Below are 26407 nucleotides of genomic sequence, written 5' to 3'. Positions count from 1 at the left end.
TTAGTCTTATTATGCTGAACAAGTTGCAATTTCCTGAAGATGTCAAGCAGGTTTACATGTAGTGTGTCCCTCTGCTATCCATCTTCAGGGTTCATTTTGATTACTAACCTCCTCTGTAAAACCTTCTGAAGTTCCTTTTTAAGCTGAAAAGAATACTCCTTTATATCACCACTGCTCACTCTTCCATCTCAGGCACACCTTATCACTTTACCATACCATCTCTCTCTCTCTCTCTCTCTCTCTTTTTCAATTACTTATTGACTTATCTTTCCCACTCTACTAAACTGAAGAACTAAAGTATGGAATCATACAGAACAATAGCAACCCTTCAAGTTATTAGCTCCATTTCACAGGTAAGTAAACTAAGGTTCAAAATAATTAAATGATTTGCCCAGGGTCACAGAGCTAGTATATGAAGTGTGAACATGATTTAAACTAAAAATCTGTTTGGACTTGTATTTCCTACACTGTGTCTCATTCTTATTCCTTATCTCAATGCCTGATGTACAGCAGCAATGCTAAAGAAATGTTTATTGTGCCAGGTACAGTGGAGCACCTGTTATCCCAGTGGCTCAGGAGGCTGATGCAGGAGGATTGCAGGTTTGAAGCCAGTCCTAGCAACTTAGCAAGGACCAAAACAACTTAGCGAGAACCTGTCTCAAAATAAAAAGGGCTAGAGATGTACAGCTCAGTGGCAAAGTGCCCCTGATTCAATCCCTAATACAGAAAGAAAGTAGATAGGTTGGTTGGTTGACTGCCTCAAAATTCAGTTTTGACTAAAATCTCTTGATAAAATCGGAGAACATGATTACTTACTTAGTAAAACAAAACATATCTACCTCAGTCCCCAAGCCCGCATAATTTACAACACTAAAGAAGTATTCCTACTAAAGTTGGGTACATGTTTTTGATTGTTTTTTTCTTTTTTTTTTTGGGGGGGTGGGTACTGCTGAACTCAGCGGCACTTGACCACTGAGCCACATCCCCAGCCCTATTTTGTACTTTATTTAGAGAAAGGGTCTGAGTTGCTTAGTACCTTGATGTCACTGAGGCTGGTTTTGAACTCACGATCCTCCTGCCCCAACTTCCAGAGCCACTGGGATTACGGGCATGCACCACCACACCCAGCCTACTTTTTTCTCTTACTGTTTTAACTCATTTTAGATTTGTCAGACAGGGCCTGGGGCAGTTAGATATTATGATTACCATCTGTGTCCTATACAGCATTTCCTATTTACCAAAATGTACACTAAAAAGATTTATCATTTCCTTAGTGGTATAAAAACTGAAAAGAAACCAAATGTTATCACATTGTTGTTGTTGGTATAGGGGATTTAACTAAGGGGCACTTCACCACTGAGTCACATCCCCAGCCCTTTTTATTTTCTATTTTGAGATATGGTCTTATTAAACTGCGTATGGCCTCGCTAATTTGCTGAGGCTGGCCTAAAATTTGCAATCCTGTCTCAGTTTCCAAAGCCACAGAAATTATAGAAGTGTGCCACTGTACTCAGACAAATGTTACCACTTTTTGAAGATTACATAACTTTATTTCTTGCTGGTCAAAGAAAATGAACTGAACAACTATTACAAACCAGGTAAGCAACAGATTTCCTGTATACACACAATCATTAAAATGATAGTTGATCTTCAGTTTTACTTACAAAGTCACCTAAAATATAAAATTCCTCCTAATAAATATAAGAAATGAGCAAGATTTGCATAAGTGAAAACATTTTCATTCTTCTGAGGCACACAAAATAAAACGTAAACAAATGGTAAAGCAATGTTTTTCCATAGGATGAGTAATCATTCAAATGTCAATTGTCCCTAAATTTGCTTTTTCACTTACTGTACTAGGCTTCATCTCTAGACCAGTTTTCCCTAATCTGTAAGTTTATCCCAATAAAGATTTTTTAAAATAATTTGACAGACTCTAAAGTTCATTTGTTAAAAAAATAAACTTGCAAAAAGAAGAGGTTGAGTAAGGAGAATAATGAAGTAGGACTGATCATGCCAAATACAAACGCATGTTTTAAAAGTATAGTCATGTGTTGCTTAACCATGGGAATACGTTCTGAGAAGAAGGCAATTCCATGATGTTGTGTGAACATCATCATACAATGTTTTATACAAACCTAAATAATAAGGGTAAATCACACGATGTGGTCTTTTGATGCAATCAACAGATGCAATAAGCATGAGAAGTATGAGGTTGTTACTGGTATAACAGCATACTGTTTATAAGCAGACTCTAAAATAATAAAAAGCATAGTACAAGCCAAGCATGGTGGCACATGCCTGTAATCTCATAGACTCTGGAGTCTAAGGTAGGAGGGTCACAAGTTTGAGGCCAGCCTCAGCAATTTATGAGCCACCGTCTCAAAATTTTTTAAAAAGTGGGGGAGGGACTCAGTCTTAGAGTGCCCCTGGGGTTCAATCACTAGTACTATACCCTCCCCACTCAAGAAGCACAAATAGTACAGTAAGTACATAAAACCAGTAACATTTATCATCAAGAATTAGGTACTACACATAATTGTATGTGCTATACCTCCATCTGACTGGCAGCAGAGTATGTTCATTTACAGAACATCACTACCATGTACCCAATGTGTTGCACCAAGATGTTAGCATGGCTGACATTACTAGGTGATAGAAACTTTTCTGCTCCCTTTTTTTTTTTTTTTTTTTTTTTTGCGGTGCTGGGGATCGAACCCAGGGCCTTGTGCTTACAAAGCAAGCACTCTTCCGACTGAGCTATCTCCCCAGCCCCCTTATCATTTTTTAAACCTATTTTTTATTAGAGAATTATTTATAAATACCTGTTGGGTTCATCCCAACAAAATCATACATGCATGACATCTAACCCACTCCACTTCAATCCCCATTCCTCCCCTCCCTTCCTTCTACTGCTCAATCCTCACACCAACATCCCACTGGTCCTCCCTTTGCTCACCCATTATCCATCCTTGATTGGTGCTTTCCATACACACATAAAGGTGAAATTCCCTGTGGTATAGTTATATAGGAACAAAATGTGATTTTGTTAAATTCAATCTATTATTTCCTTTCTTATCCCTCCTCCTTTACTCTCAATCTCCTTCTTTACTCCACTGATCTTCCCTGTATCTTTATGATATCCAACCTCTCCCCAGTTCTACTTTCCTTTCCTTATTTTGCTTTAGCCTTCGCATATTAGAGAAAATATTCTACCCTTGATTTTCTGAGTCTGACTTAATTTCACTTAGCAGGATGTGCTCAATTTCCATCCATTTACCTGCAAACACCAAAACTTCATTCTTCTTTATGGCTGAGTTAAAACTCCATTGTGTATATATACCACGTTTTCTTAATCTATCCATCTACTGACAGGATGATTCCATAATTTGGCTATTGTGAACTGTGCTGCTATAAAACATTGAAGTGGCTGTATCACTATAGTATGCTGATTTTAGTTCTTCTGGATAAATACCAAGGAGTGGGATAGCTGAGTCATATCGTGATTTTATTCATATTTTTTTCAGGAATCTCCATACTGCTTTCCAGAGTGGTCATACAAATTTGCAGTCCCACCAACAATGTATGAGCGTACGTTTTTCCCCTACTCCTTACCAGCATTTATTATTATTTGTATTCTTGATAACTGCCATTAAGAGTGGAGTAAGATGAAATCTACTTAGTTTTATGCTCATTTATTGATTGGGTTTTTTTTTTGGTGTTAAGTTTTCTTGCGTTCTTTGTATATTCTGGATATTAATTGCCTGTCAGAGGCACCTCCCTTATAATTTTATGAAACCACCATGTATAATGTGCTGCTGACCAAAAAGTTACATGGCACATGACTTTATCATAAATGCCCCAATTATTAAAATAGCTGTACTGGCTTGTGAATAAACAGATCAATTAAAAAGAATAGAAATTTCTCAAATTGGACCCAAATTCAAATAGGATTTTAACATTCCTTAATATATAAATACCTACAACTCAAGAAAAGAAGACATTTTTCTTTCTTCCTTTTTTTTTTTTTTTTTTTTTTGTTTGACACTGGGGATTGAACCCAGGGACGCTTAACCACTGAGCCACATCCTTGGCCCTTTTTATTTTGAGACAGGGTCTTGTTAAGTTGCTTAGAGCCTTGCTAAATAGCTGGGGCTGGTTTGAACTTGATATACTCCTGCCACAGCCTCCCAAGTCACTAGGATTATAGCTTTGTGCCACCGGGCCTGGCACCTTAAACATTAAAAAAAAAAAAAAAAAAAAAAAAAAAAGATGCTCAACCTCATCCATAAGACAAATCCAAAGTAAAAGTAAGATTCCATTTTAAAATAATCACATTGGTAAAGACCAAAAGTTGATATCATAGTGTTACCACATTCCTCTGAGTAGAGTTCCAATTTAAAATCCTATCTGGCAAACAATTTCTGGTGGTTTTCTCTTCTAATTTCTCAAAAGGTATTCATGCAATTACTAGAAAAATAAAACTGTTCTGCATTTTAAAAACCAACACAGACAAAACCATAATGGCTAGAGTCACTTTTTTACAGAGAACTTATGTAACCACAAGTGTGGGCTAAGTAAATCTCTTTGGTATATATTCCCACAGCACCTTTTCACAACACTCCTAATACTTGTAATTACTAGTTTACAATCTGTACTACCTTCTAGATTTTTCCCTTAGAGATAGGGAACATTACTGCTTCACCAGTAGTCAGAGAACAGTGTAAAAAATGGAACAAATTCTCAATATTTAATTGCATGTCTAATTACAAAGACAAAGAGATGATTACAAACAGCAAACACTGGGCTATCTACACAATCTCTCAGAGGGTATTCTGTTATTTTCAAAAATTCTTGTGATGACAAAACCAAAAGTTACAAAAAATAAGTATGCTAAACATTTGCATGACTTTTAAAGGTATGATGTCATATTTTACTCTTGTCAGTGACTATATATAAGCTCATTTAGATATAATGATTTATTTATTTATTCTTTAGATGGATTGCCCAAATTGCACCCAAACAATTCTCCTGTCTTAGTTTCCCAAATAGCTGGGACTACAGGCAAGCCATGGTACCTGGCTCTGGATCTAAACTGACAGCTCTCTGAACGTAAGAGCTAGCCATGTCCTATTCTATTAGTTTCCCATTCTTCTTGCCTGTCTCCAAATTACTGGATTGAAAATGCCAGATACTCACTTTACCAGTATCCTTGAATCTACTGTGGCCATGGGATTCAGTTCTAACAAATATGTACATCTGGGGGAAGGGTTACTGAAAAAATTAACAAGTCAGATTTAGAAGAAAGCCCTATTATTCTCTTTATCCTATTTTTGCTCTGAATGACTGTGAAGATGTGCTGTCTAAATACACAACAGCCAACTTTCAACCTATGAAAGGGGCCAGTATTTGTTGGATACAGATTCTGGGTTGAGTTCTTTTTGTTCAGTCCTAGAAAAATGTGCTACTTCTTTCAGAATTTCATGGTTTTTGATGAAAAATCTGCTGTTATTTTAACTTTTTTTTCTCCTGTAGGTAAGATGTTCCTCTGAGTTTGTTTTTATTTTCCAGAAGTTTGGTTATGATATGTCTTGGGATGAATTTGTTTTTACTGTCCAGAGTTTGAGAAGTTTCCTGAATTCTTTCTACATAATATATTTTGCTGGTTGAAAAATTTGAGCTTATTTATTTCTTCAAATACCTTTTCAGTCACATTCTCTTCTTCCCTCTTATACTGATAACAGTGTTAGAATTTTTTAAAAATAGTCCCACATGTCCTTGATCTTTCCGATTTTTTTTTTCAGTCTATTTTCTCTCATTTGGGTATTTTATATTCTAATTTCAAGTTGATTTCTTTTTTCCTCCTCTGTCTTCTCCATTTGCTGTGCAGCAGACCTCTTGTTTTGGCTATTTATTTTTCAGTTCTAAAATTTCCATTTAGTTCTTTGTCTTCTATTTTTTGTTGAGATTTCTATTTTTTCATGTTTCAATTGCAAATGTAATAATTTTAAAGAAAGCTGCTTTAAAATCTTTGTCAGGAAATTCCAATATCATCTTTGTTTTGGCACTTACTATCTTCTTTCTTTCTTAATTTAAAGTTTTCCAGTTCTTGGTATGGTGGGTGATTTTCAATGGTATCCTGAACATATTAGTATGTTGAGGTTCTGGTTCTTATTTAAACTTCAGCAAGCCTTCTCTGATACCATGCCAATGAGGGATGGGGATGTATCACCTTGTTGCTGTCAGTTGGGAGTACAAGTCCAGGCTCCCCACTAGGCTTCTGATGATACATCCTGATTGGAAGAGGTAGAGGTGACTCCTAGTGCTCCCCATGTAGACTCAACTGACACAGCAGAGGGGACTAGTTACTATGGTGATGGGGGTATGAAAGGCTGTTATCACTTATGCCCAGTGAGAATGAAAATCTAAGCTCCTGAGGCCACCACCTTTGTTGATAGCTCTCAGTAGGAGAGTGAGGAAGGAGACAGAAGGGAGTCTTGTTTTAGCTGGACAAGGAGTAAGTCTTAAACTCAATACTCAGTTTCTTCTGATATGAGTGGAGGATGGTCTGTTTTTTATGGTTTTTGGTGGGAATATGGCCATTACTGTCTAAAACTTTTCTGTACCTAGGATGCCCCTTTCTTGGTTCTACTTAAGAAAATAGGCTTTTCTTGGGGCTGTGTGTGTATGTGTGTGTGTGTGCACCCGTGCAAGTGCATATCCCTCTACTAAATGTTTCCAGGTTCCCTAGTACCCAGCTACCAACTTCTCAAGCAACCAGACTGGGATATATCAGGAAAAACAAAACCAAACCTAGGGAAATTACCAGTATGTTATTCCTTACATCCCAAGATTCCTGGCTGATCTGGCAATTTCTTTCCACCTTTCAAGGCCAATCTTTTTTTTTTTTTTTCCCCTAACTCCTCCCCCCCTTTTTTGTAGTTGTAGATAGATGGTATGCCTTCATTTATTTATTTTTATGTGGTGCTAAGGACCAAACCCAGAGCCTCACACGTTAGGCAAGTGTTCCTGCCACTGAGCTACAGACCAGCCCTTGTTTGTTTTATGTAAAAAAAACCCAGGGCATTCAGATGAACTTGGCCAAGAGTTCAAAGAAGTCTACTCCATCTTATCCTAAAGCTACAAGTCCCAGCTTGTCCTTTTACTGCTGATAATATTCTAATGCATTGTGGTTTCACAGCTTGTTTGTACATTCATCAGTTAATGGACATTTGACTTATTTTTATTTATTTTTTGTTGATTTTGAATACATATTCAAGACTTAAGGGGGACATACATTTTCTTTGGTTGTGTAAATACCTACAAATGAAATTGATGGATCCAACAGGTATGTTTAGTTTTATGAGGAACAGCCAAACTGTTTTCAAAAGTGACTGTATTGTTCTGTATTTCAACTACAATGTATCAGAGTTGTAGTTGCTATACATTCTCATCAGTACTTGAACTGACAGTTTTAAAATTCTAAAAAAATTACGAGTAAGGGCTAGGGAGATAGCTCAGTCGGTAGAGTGCTTGCCTTGCAAACACAAGGCCCTGGGTTCAATCCCCAGCAACGCAAAAAAAAAAAAAAAAAAGAATTACGAGTAGTATCTTATTGTACTTTTGTTCTTCCAATGTCTTATGTTGGTCTTCTGTTGTGCTTATTAGCCACCTCCTCTTATCTAGTTTGTTTTTTCTCTTATGATTCATGCTTTGTGTCCTATTTGAGAAATCATTGCCAACCTAAAGTCACACAGATTTTTCTCATATTTTTTTCCCTAGAAGTTTGTAAGTTTTATATTTAGGTCTGTAATACATTTTAAAAAGTAATATTTAGGGTCTGGAGTTATAGTTCAGCGGTAGAGCGTTTGCCTCACGTGTGTGAGCACTGGGTTCAATTCTCAGCACTGCATATAAATAAATAAAGGTTCACTGACAACAAGGCAGCCTTTGCTGCCACAAACTCTCTTTAAAAAAAAAATTAGGGCTGGGGAGATAGCTCAGTTGGTAGAGTGCTTGTCTTGCAAGCACAAGGACCTGGGTTTGATCCCCAGTACCGAAAAAAAAAATTAATTTTTTTATAAATAGTACAAGGTACAGGTTAAAACAAAATTTTTTTTTTCTGAATAGAGGTGAAAAAACTCTATTCTGTCCCATTGGTCTCTTATGTCCATTCTTCTTCCTCCTTCCTTCTTTCTTTTCTCTTCTTTAGTGGTTCTGGAGATTGAACTCAGGGGCACTCTACCACTGAGCTACAACCCCAGTCTTTTTTATATTGAGACAAGATCTTGCTAAATGGTACAGGCTGATCAGAGTTATCTCCACATCATGTACAACCACAAAAATGGAAAGTTATACTTTATGTATGTATGATATGTCAAAATACATTCTAGTATCACGTATAACTGAAAAGAACAAATTAAAAAATTTGAAAAACTAAAAAATTGCAGAGGTTTGTCTCTGAACTTGAGATCCTCCTGCCTCAGCTTCCTGAATCACTGGAATTATAGGTGTGCACCACTGCCATCTGGCTTATGTCCATTCTTACCTACCACACTGTTTATTACATACAGTTTTAAGTAAATTCTGAAATCAGACAGTATGAGTCTTCTGTTTTTTAAAAGTGTTTTGGCTATTTATATGCATATCCATATAAATTATACATTCATCATATTGGCTTCTTAAGAGAAAAGCCTGTCAGGATTTTGATTGGTATTGTACTGACTTTACAGATGGGTATTTTGATAATATTATCTTACATTTCATAAATATATCTCTCCACTTTAGACTTAGTCTTATTAGTACACAAAACCTTGCATGTATTTTGTTAGATTCATTCCTAAAATGTCACTGATAATCTTACGAACAGCATTTTTAAATTTCAGTTTTTAATTGTTCATTGCTATTATTCAGAAATAAAACTGAATTTTATTTATGGACCTTGTATTGTGTGACCTTGTTAAATTCACTTTTTAATTCTAGTAGCTTTTCCGTTTAGTCTTTGGAATTTTTTACTAAATGATTGTCCAGTAATCAACAGTTTCCCACCCTGTACTTGTGTGTATGTGTGTGTAAACACTTCTTTTAAAAAAGATAAAATACCTCACAAGTTTATATTGATACTTTCAATCATCATATCTCATACAATCTCAAAATAATGAGACTAACAATGCTGCCATTAATATTACTTAAAAGTTTAAAAAAATTTTTTCACATAAACTCTCCATTCCCTAACAGTTATATTGCATCTACATCATCAAAGCATATGTGTATTACAAACTTATTCTTTCTTCCTTATAACCCTAATGTAGTCTTAGGACTAGAATGATTTAATGTTCATGTTAGAGTTCAAATTGTCAATTCCGTTGTCTGAAACTCGTTTTTAAACAAACTAGTTTTGCTTTATAGATACTATTCGAGTTTTGTTTTTATGCAGTGATTTGCAGGTGAATCAAAAAAATGTATCATCACCATCATGTTCCCAGAATCTCATGTAAAGTTGATATTTTTAAGAGACCAGGCCAGATGACTTGTGAAATGACTTACAAATTCTAGAAACTGTTATACATCACACCTTAGTACACAGAGAAAACTGTTTTTTTTTTTTTTTTTTTAAAGCACCACACCATAGTTCATTGTGGGTATTCCGTTTTATAAGGCTTCTATTGACAGACTTTTGGGTGGTCTCCAAATCTTTGCCATTGCAATGTGGCAATAAAGAACCCTGTGCACGTGTCATTTATTTGTTAAAGTGTAGATTCTTAACAGCAGGATTACTGAACCAAAAGTAAATCTGTCCCCAATATTTTTAGCTTTTCCAGAATTACCTGTTACTGGGATTTCATACTGCTATGAGCAATGTTTAAGACTGCCTGTTTCTCTGCAATTTACCCAATAAAGTATTTTTAGCTTTTGGTATTAACAAAGTAATTTTACCTTGCATATATAAATGAGTGTAAGCTTCCTTTCATATATTTATAAGCCTTCTTCCTTTTTCTTTGTGACAATTTACATGTTTTCTCGTTTTGCTTTATTTTGGGCAGTACTAGGGTTTGAACCCAAAGGCATTCTATCACCAGGTTATATCCCAGAACTTTTTTATTTTTGAGACAGGGTCTCACTAAGTTGCTGAGATTGGCTTCAAACTTGCCTTCTTCCTTCCTCAGCTTCCCAAGTTGTCAAGATTACAGGTATGCACAACCACACCCAGTTTATTTATTTATGATATCCATTTTATCCTACTGGATTTGGCAATTCTGAGCTATAGTTAGAGGCCTTCATTACTCTCTCATTTGTATTGGTTTTTCATCACAATGACAAATACCAGAGAAAAACCACTTAAAGAAGGAAGGATTTATTTTGGTTCATGGTCAACCAGCTTCATTGCTCTGGGCCTGAGGTGAGGTGAAAGGACATGGTGGAAGAAAGCTGCTCAGCTCATGACAGGTAGGAAGCGGTGAGAGAGGAAGGGGACAGGGATAAGATATATGATCTGCAAGGGCATTCTACCAAGGACCCACTCCTTCCAACTAGGTTCCACCTCTAACAGTTTTTACCACCTCCCAACAGTCCATTCAGATCATGGAATCATTAAAGGGTTAATCCACTGATAAGGCTATGGCTCTCATGATCCAATCACTTCCCACAAGCCCCACCTATAAATGCTGCTGCACTGGGGACCAAATCTTTAACATATAAGCCTTTGGGGGACATTCCAGAGCCAAACCAAATACTCATTATAAGATCATCCACTCCTGTTTTCTACTAGTGCTTAAATCTTTTCATTTTTAAAAATATTTAGATTAGGTTCATTTTGAACAAACCATTCCAGAGGCAGGAAAAGTACTAGACCAGTCTGAAAAAATGTGGTGGTACAAGGCAAGGAAATGGTATAAAAGGAGAGGGAGCTGTCAAAGGATATAGAAACCAGATGAAAGGAGTTCCTATTGGTCAAATATGGGATAGTCTGAGCAACAAAATGTTAGATTTTAACTGATAAAATATAACCCATAACTGCATGCTGATGTAAACAAATCAATCAAATGATAACAGGAGGATAAATGATCCTTGCAGAATTCTAACCAAGAAATGTAGAAAAAAATTATGGAATTAGAAAATCACCATTTGACAAATAGTAATAAATGTTTGAAGCAAGAATACTCAAAGTATGCTTCAAAAAGTAAGTGAAAGTATCAAGGGACAGATTATTTCCAGGATTGTGAAATGTTTCCCCATAAGATACTTGTCCAGGTTGGGTTCTCTGGAATCCCATGCTGAACAGAATTTGAGGTGCAATGTATTTACTAAGGACCAAAACATGTGAAAGAAAGTGGGAGGGAGCAGAATTGGCCTAATAGAGAAATCTAACTGCAATGCAGGTTTAGCCTTGGCATCTGGCAAGAAGCTCTAAAATGAGCTGTCAGGCCCCATCTCAGGTGTGGCATAAAGGCTGTATGAAGAAGGGTGAGACCTCAGGTGAGATGAGTCATGTTGAAAGAGCTTAACTGCTGGAAGTTATCTGCTGACCTCACTTTCCACAATTGAGTAGCAAGTGCTTCCTTGAAGGCTTATTATCTGTATGGTGTATTTGAGCTGACTAGAATCTTAAATAATTAGGAAAAACCCCTGCATCTTACAGATGAATAAAACCTAACACTACCTTAAGCCCCCCAAATGGTACACTCAATGACAAAGCATTATTTCTAAGATATTTTTACTAAAAATATATGCTCTGAATTTAATCAGGAGTAAACATCAGATAAGCTCAAATTGGGGACATTCTACAAAATAAGCCTGTACTCTAGAAAATGTCATGGTCATAAAACACAAAGACTGAGGAACTACTCCAGATTAAAGGTCACTAGAGACACACAACTAATATGTGATCCTCTGCTGGACTATAAAAGAGAACATGAAAGTGAAGGAAAACTGAAGTATATTATCAATACTAATTTCCCTGATTTTTATAACTCTACTCTGGTCACTTAAGAAAATGACTTTGTTCTTAGGAAAAAACAATTTATAATAAAGGGGCATTATGTCCACAATTTATTCTCAAACTTTTAAGAGAACAAATAAAGGACAAAGTGCACAGGGCAGAATAAACATATTGGGTGTCTGGGTAAATGCACTATTTTTCACAAGTCTGATTTAAAAATAAACATACACACAAAAAAAGTAAATAAGACCTTATCCATCCATAGGACTGATTTTATCTCTTACCAAATATTTATTCAATTGTCCCAACTTTTCCTCCATGATTTGAGGTGCTACCTTTATCATATTCTAAATTCCTAAAATTACTATCTATTTCTGAACATTGTATCTTATTCTGTTCTGCTGGCACCACCCATCTATGTTCTAGAATATACAGTTCTTAAAAAACAAATACATTAGCCCGGCGCAGTGGACCATGCCTCTAATCCCTAATCCTAGCGATTTGGGAGGCTGAAGCAGAATTTCGAGTTCAAAGCCAGCCTCAGCAGTGGCAAGGTACTAAGCAACTCAGTGAGACCCTGTCTCTAAATAAAATACAAAATAGGACTGGGGATGTGGTTCCATGGTTGATGCCCCTGAGTTCAATCCCTGGTACCCAAAACAAACAAAAAAATCAAATATACTAATTTTCAGAGCAGTTTTAAAAATATAGCAAAATTGAGGGAAAACAGAGCCTTCTTTTGGACGCCTCAAATCCCAGAGTTTTAGTTATAGTAGCTGAGTGGTTTAAAACCTGAAATTTGCTCTCCTTATTACTCTTTTTTAGTTTTTTTTTTTTAGTTGTTCTTCCCCCCACCACACCCCCATATGTTCTTTAGTATCAACTTGTCTAGTATCAGAAAAAAAAGAAAAAACTCCTGGGACTGAAATTTATACATTAACTTGGAGAGAAGTAGCATCTTTGTAATGTCTTTCTATTTATTCAAGACAACTTTTATGACTTCTAGGAAGGTTTTCCTCTTATAAGTCTAGCTTATTTCCTGTTAAGTTTATTAAGTATTTTCTGTTTTTAATGCTACAAAATATAGACTTCTCTTCCACTATATTTTCAAAGAAAAAATGTGTTCATGATGTTCATATTTTTATACTTTTTATACTTTATATATATATGTATATATATAAAGTATTTGGGTTTTTTTTTTGCCTCTTTTTATTTTTTGAGATGGGGTATTATGGTTTGGATGTGAGGTGTCCCCCAAAAGCTCATGTGTGAGACAATGCAAGAAGGTTCAGAGAAGAAATGATTGGGTTCTGAAAGCCTTAACACAATCAGTGAATTAATCACCTGATTGGATTGAATAGTAACTGAAGGCAGGTGGGGTGTGGCTGGAGGAGGGGGGACATTGAGGGCATGGCTTTGGGGTACACATTTGTATCGTGAGTGGAGTTTCTCTTGGCTGCCTGAGCAACATAGGAGCTGCTTCCCTCTGCCACACTCTTCTGCCATGATGTTCAGCCTCACCTTGAGCCCTGCAGAATGGAGTCTGCCATCTATGGGTTGAGAGCTCTGAAACCATAAGCTTCCAAATAATTTTCACTTCTTTATTGACTTTTTTGTTTTAATGCATTTTCTTCCACTGAAAAGTTTTGTTTCTCATTTTCTGATTTTTAATCAGCAATTTGTTTAGATGCTATTTTAATTATTGTTCATGCTGACATGTTGGATTTTCATGGATCAGCAACAGCAAGTAATTCTATAAAGGAAAGGCATATTTAAATAACTTGCTTAATTTCTTATTTTCTAAGAGCACCTTCAGTTGCTTTGGTGAAATACAGTATGTTGTCTAATGACTTTGTTCTCGACTTCTTTGATACTATCTTGTTTGATATGATCTTGTTTAACTTTGTTGTTTCCCTTGAGTACTAATTTCTACACATTCTTTTACTATTTTCTTTACTATTAAGTGTTCACAGGGTAATTTCAGTTTCCAAGGTGCCTTCTTCTCCCCTAGAAAGGGTATTTTCTCAAGGTTGCTATCTCTAGTCTAAGTACCTTCAAAAATTCCTATCTTTTGACATTCAGTTGCTATACTCTGACCTACCAGATTTAAAACCTGTTTTCAGAATTTCCCACTCAGGATGGGTTCTTTCTTGAGAATGAATAGAAAACATACTCTACACAATCTATTCTGTTTTGCACAATCCCCTCCTTATTTAGCTCTGGCATAGTCACTAGAGTTCACTTAGCAATTCTCAAATGTCTATTTCCTCATTCACATATAAAATGAGATTTTAAAAATTCATTATGTCCCAGTTTTGCTATAGGTTTATGTTATGATTGAATTTATATGCTCTTACTAATTTGTATGGTTTTCAGGAAGATTTATGAAAAGATCTAAATTGAGGAACTAAGTTAATTCCTCCATCCATTTATAAGTTAGGGGAAAATATACACCTCCTTTATAGAGTTGTTATGATGGTTAAAGGAAATAATATGAATAAACCACAATAAATTACTTAGTACATTAAGTGCATGAACAATAATTATTACCATATTCTGGGTGCTTTCAATGGGGCTCAGAAGAATTTAAAATATTAACTGCCAACCCTCACTTTTTTTTTTTTTTAAAGTTACCACATATTGTTAGTTACCCTATGAACTTACAGTTAGTCTGTGCTCTAAAATTCTGGTGTCCAAACCAGGAATACCTAAGATTCCAAGTTTCAAGCTGTTTTAGGCTCCAAATAGTGCATGGAGTTAAGTAGTATTAATTGTTATGGGGGATGTGTAGGTTCAGATAGAAACTAGTTAGTGTCATTAATGTGCTCAGGCAATGATTCACAAATCCAAAGATCCAGGCCACAGTGAAACAAGAAACTATGACACTAACTAAATTTAAAAGGGCAAAAGTCTTTATTGAGAATTATCCCTTTCACTGTTTTGATATTAAGACACACTTTTATGAAATAAAAGCAACTTATGGGTACTTTAATTTTTAAAAATACCATTATAGGGGCTGTGGTTGTGGCTCAGTGGTAGAGCACTTGCCTAGCACGTATGAGGCACTGATCCTTAGCACCACATAAAAATAAGTAAAATAAAGATGTTTTGAAAAATGTGATTATATAAGATAGAATTAGCAAATTTATGATTTATCCTCAAATTTATTGGCCCATGAAACAGGGATGGCTTGAAATAACTGTAAATACAAACTGCCAGTAAATAAACTCTATGAGAACATTAGTAGGTATATCTATCCCTACCTTTTTCGGGATCTGTTTCCTTCTTATTCTTCTTGTTAGGTACTATTATCAAATTTCCACCTATATAAAAATATAGGGAAAGGATTGTCTTATTTGCATCACAATGCTCCAAAGGTAAAATCTGAGTAGTTATAGTTAAAGCAAATATGAAGAAAGGACTGCAAATAAAACTTATAAATTATTAAATATTCTAATAAAAATATATAGTGGAAAGGGCAAAACTTGCAGAGTTACACTTATGTGGATTTTAACTTTTATCCTATGTATTGTTAACTATGAAAGATATAATTAACTCCAGTCTTTATTTATTTATTCATAAAATGATGCTAATAATCTCTCTCTATTAGAGGTAGAATTAAAGACATCTATGGCCTTATGCTAAGTGGCTGCCATATAATGAACATTTCTAGCTGATAATCCAAGACAATTTCTACATTGATTAATGAACAGGCTGTTTGAAAGCCAGAGGAAACTTTGAGATTATCAATGATTCCTCCCTGGTAGAATCTCTTGGGTCATACCAGGGCAGGCTGAGAAGGAGACTGCTTAATAGGAAAGGGCAGGAGAGAAGGGAGGGAGGGAACGAGAGAATGAATAAACGGCTGAGGAAAGATAAAGTGACTTTACTATTTGTAGCTGGTATGTGCGTTTTTCCTTTTCTGATGAAAAGCAAGGAGATTCCTCATATTAACTGGTAACACCACTTTTTTCAAAGGTAGTTCCTGCAGTTTAACTCTCACCCCAACCTGACATACTACTTACACTAGAGTTTTGTTACCAAAGGTTAACAATTCTCTAAGTCTAAAAGGATTTAAATAGATGCCTCATTAAAAACAAAAACAAAAACAAAAACAAAAACAAAAAAAAACTATGAAAAAAAGCTTTACGAAAATACTGGGTTAAACAAAAATAACATATTGTTATGGTAGGCCTTTCTAAAACCTTTGATATACAAATGAGAACTGTGACTATTAAAGATGGGAACTATTGTATGAAGTCCAAATGTATTTGACCATGGGTATTTATAGATCTTTTTTTATCCCCAGTATCACATATAGTACCTGGAACACTAAACAATCAATGACTAAATTAATAAATAGATTTCTTAAGACCATGAGTATCTCGTATTTGAAAATAACTATTATCTACAACACAAAAACATTCCAATTCTACTAAAATGAGAACTGGCAACTATAAAATCAATTCACTCATTCAATAAATACCTATTGAGAAAACATGCTAGGCCCTATTTTATTTAAAAAAAATTTTTTTTAGTTATAGATGGACGCAATATCTTTATCTATTTTTTTTTTTTTTAATATGGTGCTAAGGATCGATCCCAGTGCCTCACATATGCAAGGCAGCACTCCACCACTGAGCCACAGCCCCTAGGCCCTATTTTAGGTTCTAGAAATACAATAGTGATCAGACTACTCAGGGGAGAAATACAAATAATCATGTCAAATAATAAGTGTTATGAAGAAAAATAAAGCAGGGTAACTGTAAGGAGATAGTGAAAGAGGAAGTATTTATTTTTTTAAAATAATACTTCCTCTTGTGAAAGAGGCTTAGGCAGGAATGCCTCTCTGAAAGGTGACTAAACAGTAATGCAGAGAAAGGAAGAAAGAGCAATGTACAAATCTGGGAGGAAAACATTCCAGGTTAAAAAAAAAAAAAACAAGAAGCACAAGGGTCTTCAAGGGGCACTACACATGGTCTAACAGATGAAAAGCAAGGTGGCCTGTTTGGCTAAAACAGAATGAATGACAAGATGAAGTCACAAGTGGTAGGCCAGAGCACCTAGAGCCTTGGAGGCTGGAACGATGCTCCCTTGCCAAGGGCCTACTATGAGTTAGTATATAGTTAAGGTCATTAACACCCGGATTCAGCATATGTACTCAAGGTCACAAATATCTGCTTGTGAGTATGCGTTCATTCATATAATCTGTTGGCATGGGCCTTCTTTGTTGGGCCTGCACATAAAAAAGGCCTATAGAAAAGACCTAAGGGGTAACTGCTGCCTTTGAATAAAGCATGTCCAACATCCCAACTGTACCTCACATCTCTTTTACCTGCCAGGATCTGGAATCTGTTTCCCAGGGTCTGAGCCCCAGCAGGACATGTGTGTTAGTCTTTCATTGCCATTACCAAAATAATGATATAAACAAATTGAAAAAGAAGATTCATTTTGGCTCATGGTTTTGGAGGATGCAGATTATGGTTGGCCAGTTCACTGTTGTGGGTCTGAGGTAAAGCAGAATGTCATGGCAGAAGAAAACTGCTCAGCTCATGGCAGCCAGGGACAACATGTAGTCCCCAAAGGTTGGTTCCTGGGAATGACTTCTTCCAACCATGCCCCATATCTGCCTCCAGTTTCCACCACCTGCCAGTAGTTCGTTCAGCTATTAATGGATTAATACAGTGATGAGGTCAGAACACTCATACTCCAATCATTTTCCAAAGCCCCATCTCTGGACATTACCACATTGGAGACCAAGTACATGAACTTTTGAGACACAGTCCAGATTCAAACCACAACACAGTATATGAAAGCCTCCTATCAGAGGTCATTGCATATTTACACACATGCATATTTATCATCACCATGACATCTTCCTTTTTAATGAATGTTTACAAGAAGTATATCAGTTATACACAGAAAAAAGGAATTATAGCATATGAGACAGAAAAAAAAAACTCTGTAGTCTCACACCCAAAAACATGTACTATTAACGTTTTAGTGTATTTGCTATTATTTCCTTCATGTACTAATGACATCTTTTCCATGCAGTTAGGTTAAGAAGTTTTTCAGAAGGCTTTAATGTTTGTGTTTGTTTTTACATGCTATTCAACAATTAGTATGTTAATGAAAATTAACTCTTCCTATGATTTCAATGCATGGTTCAAAATTCATATCAGTAAAATGAAGCACTAGGAAGAACAAAAGAATGTTAAGAAAATAGAAATGTTTTAAAACAATTTTAAAAAACATTTTCAAGACTTATGGATCGCTACCTTAAAGAAATCTATTCTAAAACTAGTCACCATTATTTTTAATGTATTCTTTGAGAATTTAAGTCCAAGTACCCATTTGTTCAAGAATATGTTACAAATTTGAGCAATACCTCAATCTGTGTTCCTTATATGCGTATAGGAATAGTATTATGTATTAATCTTCTTAAAACTGCAAATGATGGTGACAAGGAAGGCTCTCTCCCTTAGACAACATACCCTCTCACACACATACTTCTGAAACTAACAGCAGCTTATAGCAAAATCAGCATGTTTTGGCAATATGATCTTCAAATAGAGTCAATTAGGAAAAGAAAATGAAAACTTGGTGTGAACATGCTCCTTCACTCTAAAGACTTTTGGAAAGAAAACACAACTTTAAGAACAAAAATACCAACTCTTGCTAAAAAGGGAAGGCCAGAATAAGTGTCCTAATGGCTATTAAATCTTCTCTCCCTCCTACTTTGCCAAAACCTTATATTATTCTGTAAGCTAGGTACAATTATCACACTTTACAGCAGGAAAACAAATTTGATGAGGTAAGAAAATTGACTAAGATCATCTGAAATTGATTAAGACATAGCAAGGAGGCTAGTGTGACAGTGATAGAGTGCAGCAGGCTTCTGTAAGTGTCAGGAATATGTGTGTGGGACATATGTTGTTTAAGCAAAGGAGCCCTCCTAGTGAACATCATGTGGGATTTTAAGAAACGTGTATCTGACACTATTCCTATAAGCATCTAAGCAACACAGATTTAAGTACTGCTAATATGTAGCACACATACCAGAAGAGAGGCACCTACACCTAAATGTTGAAATAACACAGCAAAAATAAAGGCAACAATAGTTTTCAGGGAATAGATTTCTTTTAGATAAAAAGGAAGAGTAGAAATGAAATTACGTAAGAGAAGAAATGAGGGAAAGAGTATTATTGCCTTCAAGACCACAGTAAGGTTTTTAGATAAAAGAAAAAGCCAGCCAAGTTGTGAGAAGAGGAGTGTTAAGATGGTTGCTAATTTAAAAGGGAACATTCTGGCTATTTCCTAGAGAACAGACTGGGATAAAGTGAGGAGATGTTACAACCACAGTACAATGATATAGGTGAGAATGTAAAATAACAAACCACCCCAAACTATAGTGCTTTTAAACAGTACCATTTATTATTTCCTACAATTGTGAGGGTTAGCAGTTTGGGTCCTAATCAGCTGGGCTCTTTCCACCACCTGCAGTCATCTACCACCTCACCTGGGGCTAGAGCCCCAATGGTCTTACTCACATATCAGAAGCTTTGGCTCTTGGCTGACCTCTCAATCCATTTGATCTCTCACTCAACAGTCTAGCCTGGATTTCCTTACATAACAAAGAATGTTCCAAAAGAGCTAAAGCAAAATATGTATTATGCCTAGAGGCTTAAGATTCAGAACTCACACAATATCACTTCCACCTCATTCTACTGGTCAAATCAAGTATACGACCTGGCCAGATTCAAAGACTGGGCAAAAAGACTATTTATTGATATGAGGAGGTGCAAATTATTGATTGATTATTGATTATATGATTTTCATTCTATTACACAGAGATCATGGGCTTGAAGAAGTATAATTGTAGTGATGTAGTGAGAAGTGGCTGGATTTTAGTACATTTACAATACTTGATGGATGATTAATTGGATATGGAACGATTTCTTCAGTCAAGGAACCTGAAGGATTCACCTGTCATTTACTAAGGAAGGAGGGGCAGGGTGGGGGTGGGGGAATCAAGAATTTTGTTTGGGACATGTTAAATCTGAGATGCCTATTAGACTCCAATTAGCATACTACTATTTCTAATTCATATAGTAGAAGTGGTCAAGGTAGAAGCAAAGCTTATTTGCAGGACTAAGGCATGTTCTTCTTCCAAATAGTCTGAGTTGATTTCTAAGTTGTCCAATATCTTTACCTTTTACATTTCTTGTCTTTCAAGAAAGCAATAGAGGGGCTAGGGTGTAGTTCAGGGGTAGAGCATGTACCTAGCATGTGTGAAGACCGGGTTTAAGTCCCCAGCACCACCAAAAAATAAATAAATAAAAGGAAGCAATGGAAATCCCAAAGAAGATTCAGTTCATGTGGAAGAAAATATATTTGGATTTGGTTTTTGTGTATGTGTTTTTAAATATATATTTATAGAACACTCTTAAACCAGATTGCTATCTGGTAACAAAAGAAAACAATACCAAGACAGATCAACTCACTAGTAGCTGTAAGGAAAAAACTTGCTATTCAAAAAAAAAAAAAAAAAAAACAAAAGGCTAGGGCAATTGTAGAATGCAAACTAAGAGATTTGCAAAGCACTACAGCTTTCAAAGTCAAGTTATCTAGAAAACAGAAAATTACTACATTTTACAATCTGAAAACAAATAGGAAATAGAAAATTACTAGGTAAAAAATACTCATTCACATTTTAAAATTTTTTCTATAATTATGCCAACCATTGTGGATAGGATCTGGGGAACCAGATTTTTAAAAGAATATGAGCATAATTTCAAAGAATCATTGTTTCACAATCCAAAAGAAAGAATGTAGAACCAATCAATCATAAGTAGCCTTTAACACCAAAGTCTGTAAAATATATGTTTTGTGACTATAATTAGTATTATTATTCTGGATGTTCCTGCATTTTAAAATTCCAACATGATTCAAGAGAGTTTTTACAAGAGTATGAGTCTATTCAATTTAACATACATTAGTTGAAAGTCTACAAGCACTGGGCTCTCTATAGATACAAAGATGACAGGATGTAACCATACTACAAATCTTGTAAGATTATTCAAGTACTTAAATATGGTAAGAAAGCACACACTTTTAATTTATATTCTAATTCAATCCACAAATGATGTGTAAGTATACTAGAAATATATTCCTAAATAAAACTATGAATGTATCTTTAAAAAATACAAATAAGAATGTAAAGTGAAGAATAAAGGGGAAAACACTGAGACACACTATAATACAGATGAACCTCAAAAACATGATGCTGGGGGCTGGGGATATAGCTCAGTTGGTAGAGTGCCTGCCTTGTAAGTACAAGACCCTGGGTTCAATCCCCAGCACCGCAAAAAAACAACAACAAAAAAAACATGATGCTGGGGCTGGGGTTGTAGCTCAGGGGTAGAGCGCTTGCCTCACACAGGGGAGGCACTGGGTTCTATCCTAAGCAACACATTTTTAAAAAATAAAGGTACTGTATCTGTCTACGACTAAAAAAATTTTTTTAATTATGCCAGGTAAAAGACAGTAGACACAAAAGACCACTTATTATATTATTCCATTTATATGAGATGTCCAGAAAAGGCATATGCAAACGGAACATGGATATTGGTTGCCTTAGGCTGGGGAAAGAAAGACGGAGTAACTGTAAATGGGCATGGGGGACCTTTATGAGGTGACAGAAATGTTCAAAAAAAGGACTGTTGTGGTTACAGACAACTTGGTAAATTTACTAAAAGTCATCAGATTGTACATTTTAGATGATTGAATTTAATGGAATTTAAACTATACCTTGTTAAAGTAACTACCAAAAACAAAATACCAAGAGGCCAGGGATATAGTTCAGTGGTAGAATGTTTGCCTAGCATGTGCAAGGCCCTGGGATCCAATCCTCAGTACTCCAACAATAAAACCAAAACAGACAAAACAAAAAAAGTCTAAATTAAAATTTTACAAATATACAAAAGCTGAAATGGTTCATCTCCAACTGATCCACTTTTAGGCATAAAGTGATAACACCAGACAGAAATATGATCTATAAAAAGGAACGAAGGGCACTAGAAATGGTAACTAGGTGAGTACATGTATTTGTTTTTATTATTTAAATCTTTTCAAAAGATTTTTCAAACAAAATAAGCCACATAATATATGTTTATAACACAAAATGCATGACTGGGAAGGAAGAAACAAATATTTTTATAAGATACTGAATGTGAAAAGGTGTATCACTTGAAAATAGACTATGGTAAGCTAAAGATAGGTTATAAACTACGAAGCAACCACTTAAATAACAAAAAGAACTACAGGTAATAAACTAATGAAGGAAGTAAAATAATAAAAATTTTGAAAACATACATTTGATTAATTCAAAAGAAGATAGAAAAAAGGAAAAGGGAACAAAGAACAAGTTGGACATATTAAACACAAAGGACAGGCTTAAATTTAAACATATTGGGCTGGAGTGTGGCTCAGTGGTACAGTGCTTGCCTGGCATGTGTGAGGCACTGGATTCAATTCTCAGCACCACATATAAATAGATGAATAAAATAAAGGGCTATCAACATCTAAACAGAAATAAAAAAAATAAGTTAAAACATATTAATAATCACATTAAATGTAAATAGTCAAACACCTCAATTGAAAGGCAAAGATTTTCAGATTACATTAAGGAAAAAAAAAAAAAAAGGCAAGGCCCAAATAGATGAAGCTTACAAGAAACACGCTTTAAATATAAAGACATAAACCGGATAAAGTAAAAGGACAGAGAAAGATATATTATGCTAACTATAATCAAAACAAAGGTTAGTAGGCACGTTAATATCTGCCAAAGTAGATTTCAGGGCAAATAGTACTGTCAGGGATAAGAAAGTCATTTCATAATTACAAAGGGGCCAAATCATCAAGAGGACTTAACAATTCTAAACATTTTATATACCTTATTACAGAGCTGAAAAATACACAATGAAAAAACGATAAAGTACAAGGAGAAATAAATACATGATAATCATACCTCTCTCAATAATTTTAAAAGGTAATAGAAAAGACTTAAATAACATTACCAATTTGTCTGCAATGACATTTATGAAGCATTATGACATAAATGAATTCCCAGCAACAAACAGCAAAATACACTGCTGATTACAGAATATATTTTTCTCAAACATATGCAGAAACTTGGAATACATTTTAAAGGCTTTAAGTCACACAAAAAAGGAAAGCTGGTTCTCCTGAGATCAATGTAACACTTCAGAATCACTATGTCAACAGAGTGTACTCAGTAATGGCACTCGTTACGTGTCTCACTCTAAATCTGAAGATGTTATGAAGACACAAGGATACAGACTCAAGGGTTACAGTCTCACTCTTCTTATTTCTATCTGATAAAAAGATTAAAAATGTCTACCCTTGAACAAACCACATGGTTCTTTTGAGCAATAAATTTCCGAGAAGATAATGAATTAGATCAACTCTAAATAAACTCAATTTCTAAGATCTTCTATATGCTAAAAAAGAGATATATACCTACTACTAACAGTTCAAAATGACCTGAGCAAGTATTCTGATAAAAACTCTAGAAATCTTGAATTAGCACTTTCCTTAAATATAACCATGTTGACCAGAGAGGTAAAGTTGTTCAATCCACCCATAACTAAACTAATCTTTTCAAACAGAAGCTTTGGGGAAAAAAGCCAAAGAGGTATTTTAATCTAATTTAAAACCAAGGACCAATAGTATTATTTAATCTTTTCCACTTATCACCCACTAAGATGGCCATATTAAGTGTATCAATTTTGTCCTTGAGATTACTCCTAATAAGGCTGATACTGTGCGAGCCCATGTGTATATGTGTATATTAGCAAAATGAGGAAGTCATAGAGCCTGTGCTAAAATGAAGTTCTCTTGGTTGTAAACAAGTGACTGAGAGCATATTGTGGGTCAGCAATTTCTACTGTCCGAAGTATTTAGGAACCTTCTGCTAGTGCCTTTTAGGAAAAAACTACCTTATTTAAACAAGACTGAAATCTGCAAGAGTCCAGAATTGGGTAAAAAAGTAGATTCATCATTCATTACACAATGATTTTTAAAGCATGGGCCCTAGAGCCACACTGTGTGAATTCCAATTCTGATTATGCTATTTACTGGCTTTATTAACCTTATGGGGTTATTATGTACAGTAAGTGAAGATATAATTATAAATTCTGTCCTTTTAGTTTGATGAAGAATACCAGAAAATAAGGAAATTAAATAAAAAGCCTCAAGAAATACCTAACTCTACTCAATTTTAATGGAGTCAAACTTATTTTTCAGCAAACATTTTGATACCCAAAAGAATGAGACTGATTATTTTCAACATAGCAGCTCTATTATTATTTGGAAATATATTGCACAATAATTTATTCTGGGTCCACCTGCTGGGATAGTTTTCTTCAAAATTAAATGTTCTAAGAAGCAATTTTCTTCACAGTCGATTTTCTTTTTTTCCTTGTCAGTACTAGGGATCAAACCCAGGGCTGTGTGCTCACTGGGCAAGCTCTACCACTAAGCTACATAACCTACCTAACCCAAGGGTAAATATTTTCATTTAAAAACCTACCCTTAAACTTTCTGAGCTAATCATTATCTTTTATGTACAGAATTCAGGCTTGTTACAAAGTACCTGGCCAAGACATGTACAAATGCAGAACTATAACCGAAATCTTGCTTTCACATTCAAAGCGTGAGTGATACAGCTTCATTCATACAATCAGAATCTATTTCATGTGCTTTTTTCAAAGAATATTAATAGTTATCCTTCAGATAACTGTGGACTCAGTTTGGGGACAAAGGCTAGATCACTGTGAGTTACCAGGGAAATGCTTTTACAAGCACCGCTTATATCCATTTGGTCCTAGATTTTCATAAAAAAGATATAAGCAACAGACATATGCAGAACCAACCCGAGGGAGGTCAGTATAAGTGTAAAACAGTCACATAGTCAAAGCCCAAGAACAAATTAAGATAGAGCAATCTCGGAGCAACTATTCAATATCACAGACAGAAATAGCTCCAATATTTTGATTAATGACAACCGATTTCCTTTATTCTTAAAGGCAACCAATTCAAACCAGTATGTTAAATTCCTTGAGGTATACTGCAATTCTTTTTTCCAGGGAGTCAGGTGAGAGCTGGGTGCTAGAGATTAGAGAAATGGAAGGTAGTAAAAATAAACAAGACTTCAAAATTGAAGGTGATGAGAAAAACACACCGGGCTGGGGATGTAGCTCAACGGCACAGCACTGGCCTAGCATGTGCAAGGACGTCCTGGGTTCAATCCCCAGCACCGCCAAAAGGGGAAAAAAAAAAAAAAGAGAGAGAGAAAAGAAAAAGTAAAATAAATCGTCAAAATACAGTGAAAAAAAAAAAAAAAAAACCATGCTATGTACAGTCCTACCCATTCGATCTTCAAACATTTTATAGGTTGCAGGATTCAGACTTAAGAGAAATGAACTTTTTAAAATGAGCCAAGTACAACCTAAAATCTGAAGCTGGGGCTCACTCACCCTCCATGTCTGATCCGCCTTCAGCCAGAGGCCACCAAAAGACACACCTCCCTCCCCCCAACCGCGGCAGCCGGCTTTTCAGGTAACAAGCGTCTCGCGCTGTTTGGATAAAAACAACCTGGAAGGCACAGATTTCTTTGGTTTAAAAAATATTAGCAAAAGCAAAAATAAGGGCTACATACACACACACACCCTAGACCTACGAAGGTCGACGAGTTCCGTTCGGAGGATACGCCTTTCTGAACATTCCGTCACAGAAGACAGAAGGATGGGCAGCTTCCGAGCGAACGCTAGAACCAGGAAGCCGCGGGCTCGCTGGGCCGCACCGCGGCCTTGGGCATCCCGGCTCCCGGAGCGCCAGGCGCCGCGGCTCCAACAAAGCAGCGGGCGCGCGGCCTCGGGCCTGCAGCCGGTCCCGGCCGACGCCCCGCGCCCCCGCATGCCTGCCTTCCGCCCGCGCCCTCGGGTACTCACAAGCGCACAGCTCCACCACGTACGCGTAGTAGGACCAAACGATCACGAAGGCGATGAAGAGCACCGGCACCCAGCCCACCACGCGCTGGCAGCAGCGCCAGAGCGTCCAGGGCGCCATGTTCCGCGGGCGACGGTCAAGCCCGGTGCCCCGCTGTCTTAGGTGAGGCCAGATCTCCGACGGCGACGATGGGGGTCCTCTGTCCGGCTCCGAGCCAAGCTCTCCCGCCTCCCCGGCAAGGGTAATCAAAGATAAACTCCGAAGCTCCTCCGTGACTCCGCCCCTCTCAGCCCTCGGGCTGGTCCCGCCCCCACTCCACATCCCGCCGCCCCTCCCCCCGTGCTCTCCCCCACCCCCGCCCCCGCCCGCAGCCGGCCGCGGAGAGTCTCCGCGCTTCTGGGGCGGGGCTTCCGCGGCCGGAGGGACGGGGCGGGGCAT

General features: G+C 36.4%; 1 protein-coding gene across 6 annotated transcripts in view; it reads right to left on the bottom strand.

The window, feature by feature from the left end:
* Positions 1-26275, bottom strand: part of Zdhhc20 (zinc finger DHHC-type palmitoyltransferase 20) — a 67268-nt gene extending 40993 nt beyond the window's left edge. For 4 of the 6 annotated variants that reach the window (XR_007108733.1, XR_007108734.1, XM_047552529.1 and 1 more), the window contains exons 1-2: positions 25972-26275; positions 15202-15261 (exon numbers count right to left, since the gene is read on the bottom strand). Coding sequence is in view for 3 of the 6 variants with exons in the window: in XM_047552529.1 (XP_047408485.1) it covers positions 15202-15261; positions 25972-26089 (178 nt within the window). In the remaining 3 variants the exon portion in view is untranslated. The remainder of the gene's footprint in view (positions 1-15201; positions 15262-25971) is intronic. The other 2 variants (XR_007108735.1, XM_047552531.1) reach the window with 2 other exon arrangements.
* Between the last annotated feature and the right edge of the window lie 132 nt (positions 26276-26407).

This window comes from Sciurus carolinensis, chromosome 5, assembly GCF_902686445.1.
Source record: "Sciurus carolinensis chromosome 5, mSciCar1.2, whole genome shotgun sequence".
Taxonomy (NCBI): Eukaryota; Metazoa; Chordata; class Mammalia; order Rodentia; family Sciuridae; genus Sciurus; species Sciurus carolinensis.
The sequence above is the reverse complement of the archived record's forward strand: the minus strand, read 5'-3'. Positions and strand labels throughout refer to the sequence as shown.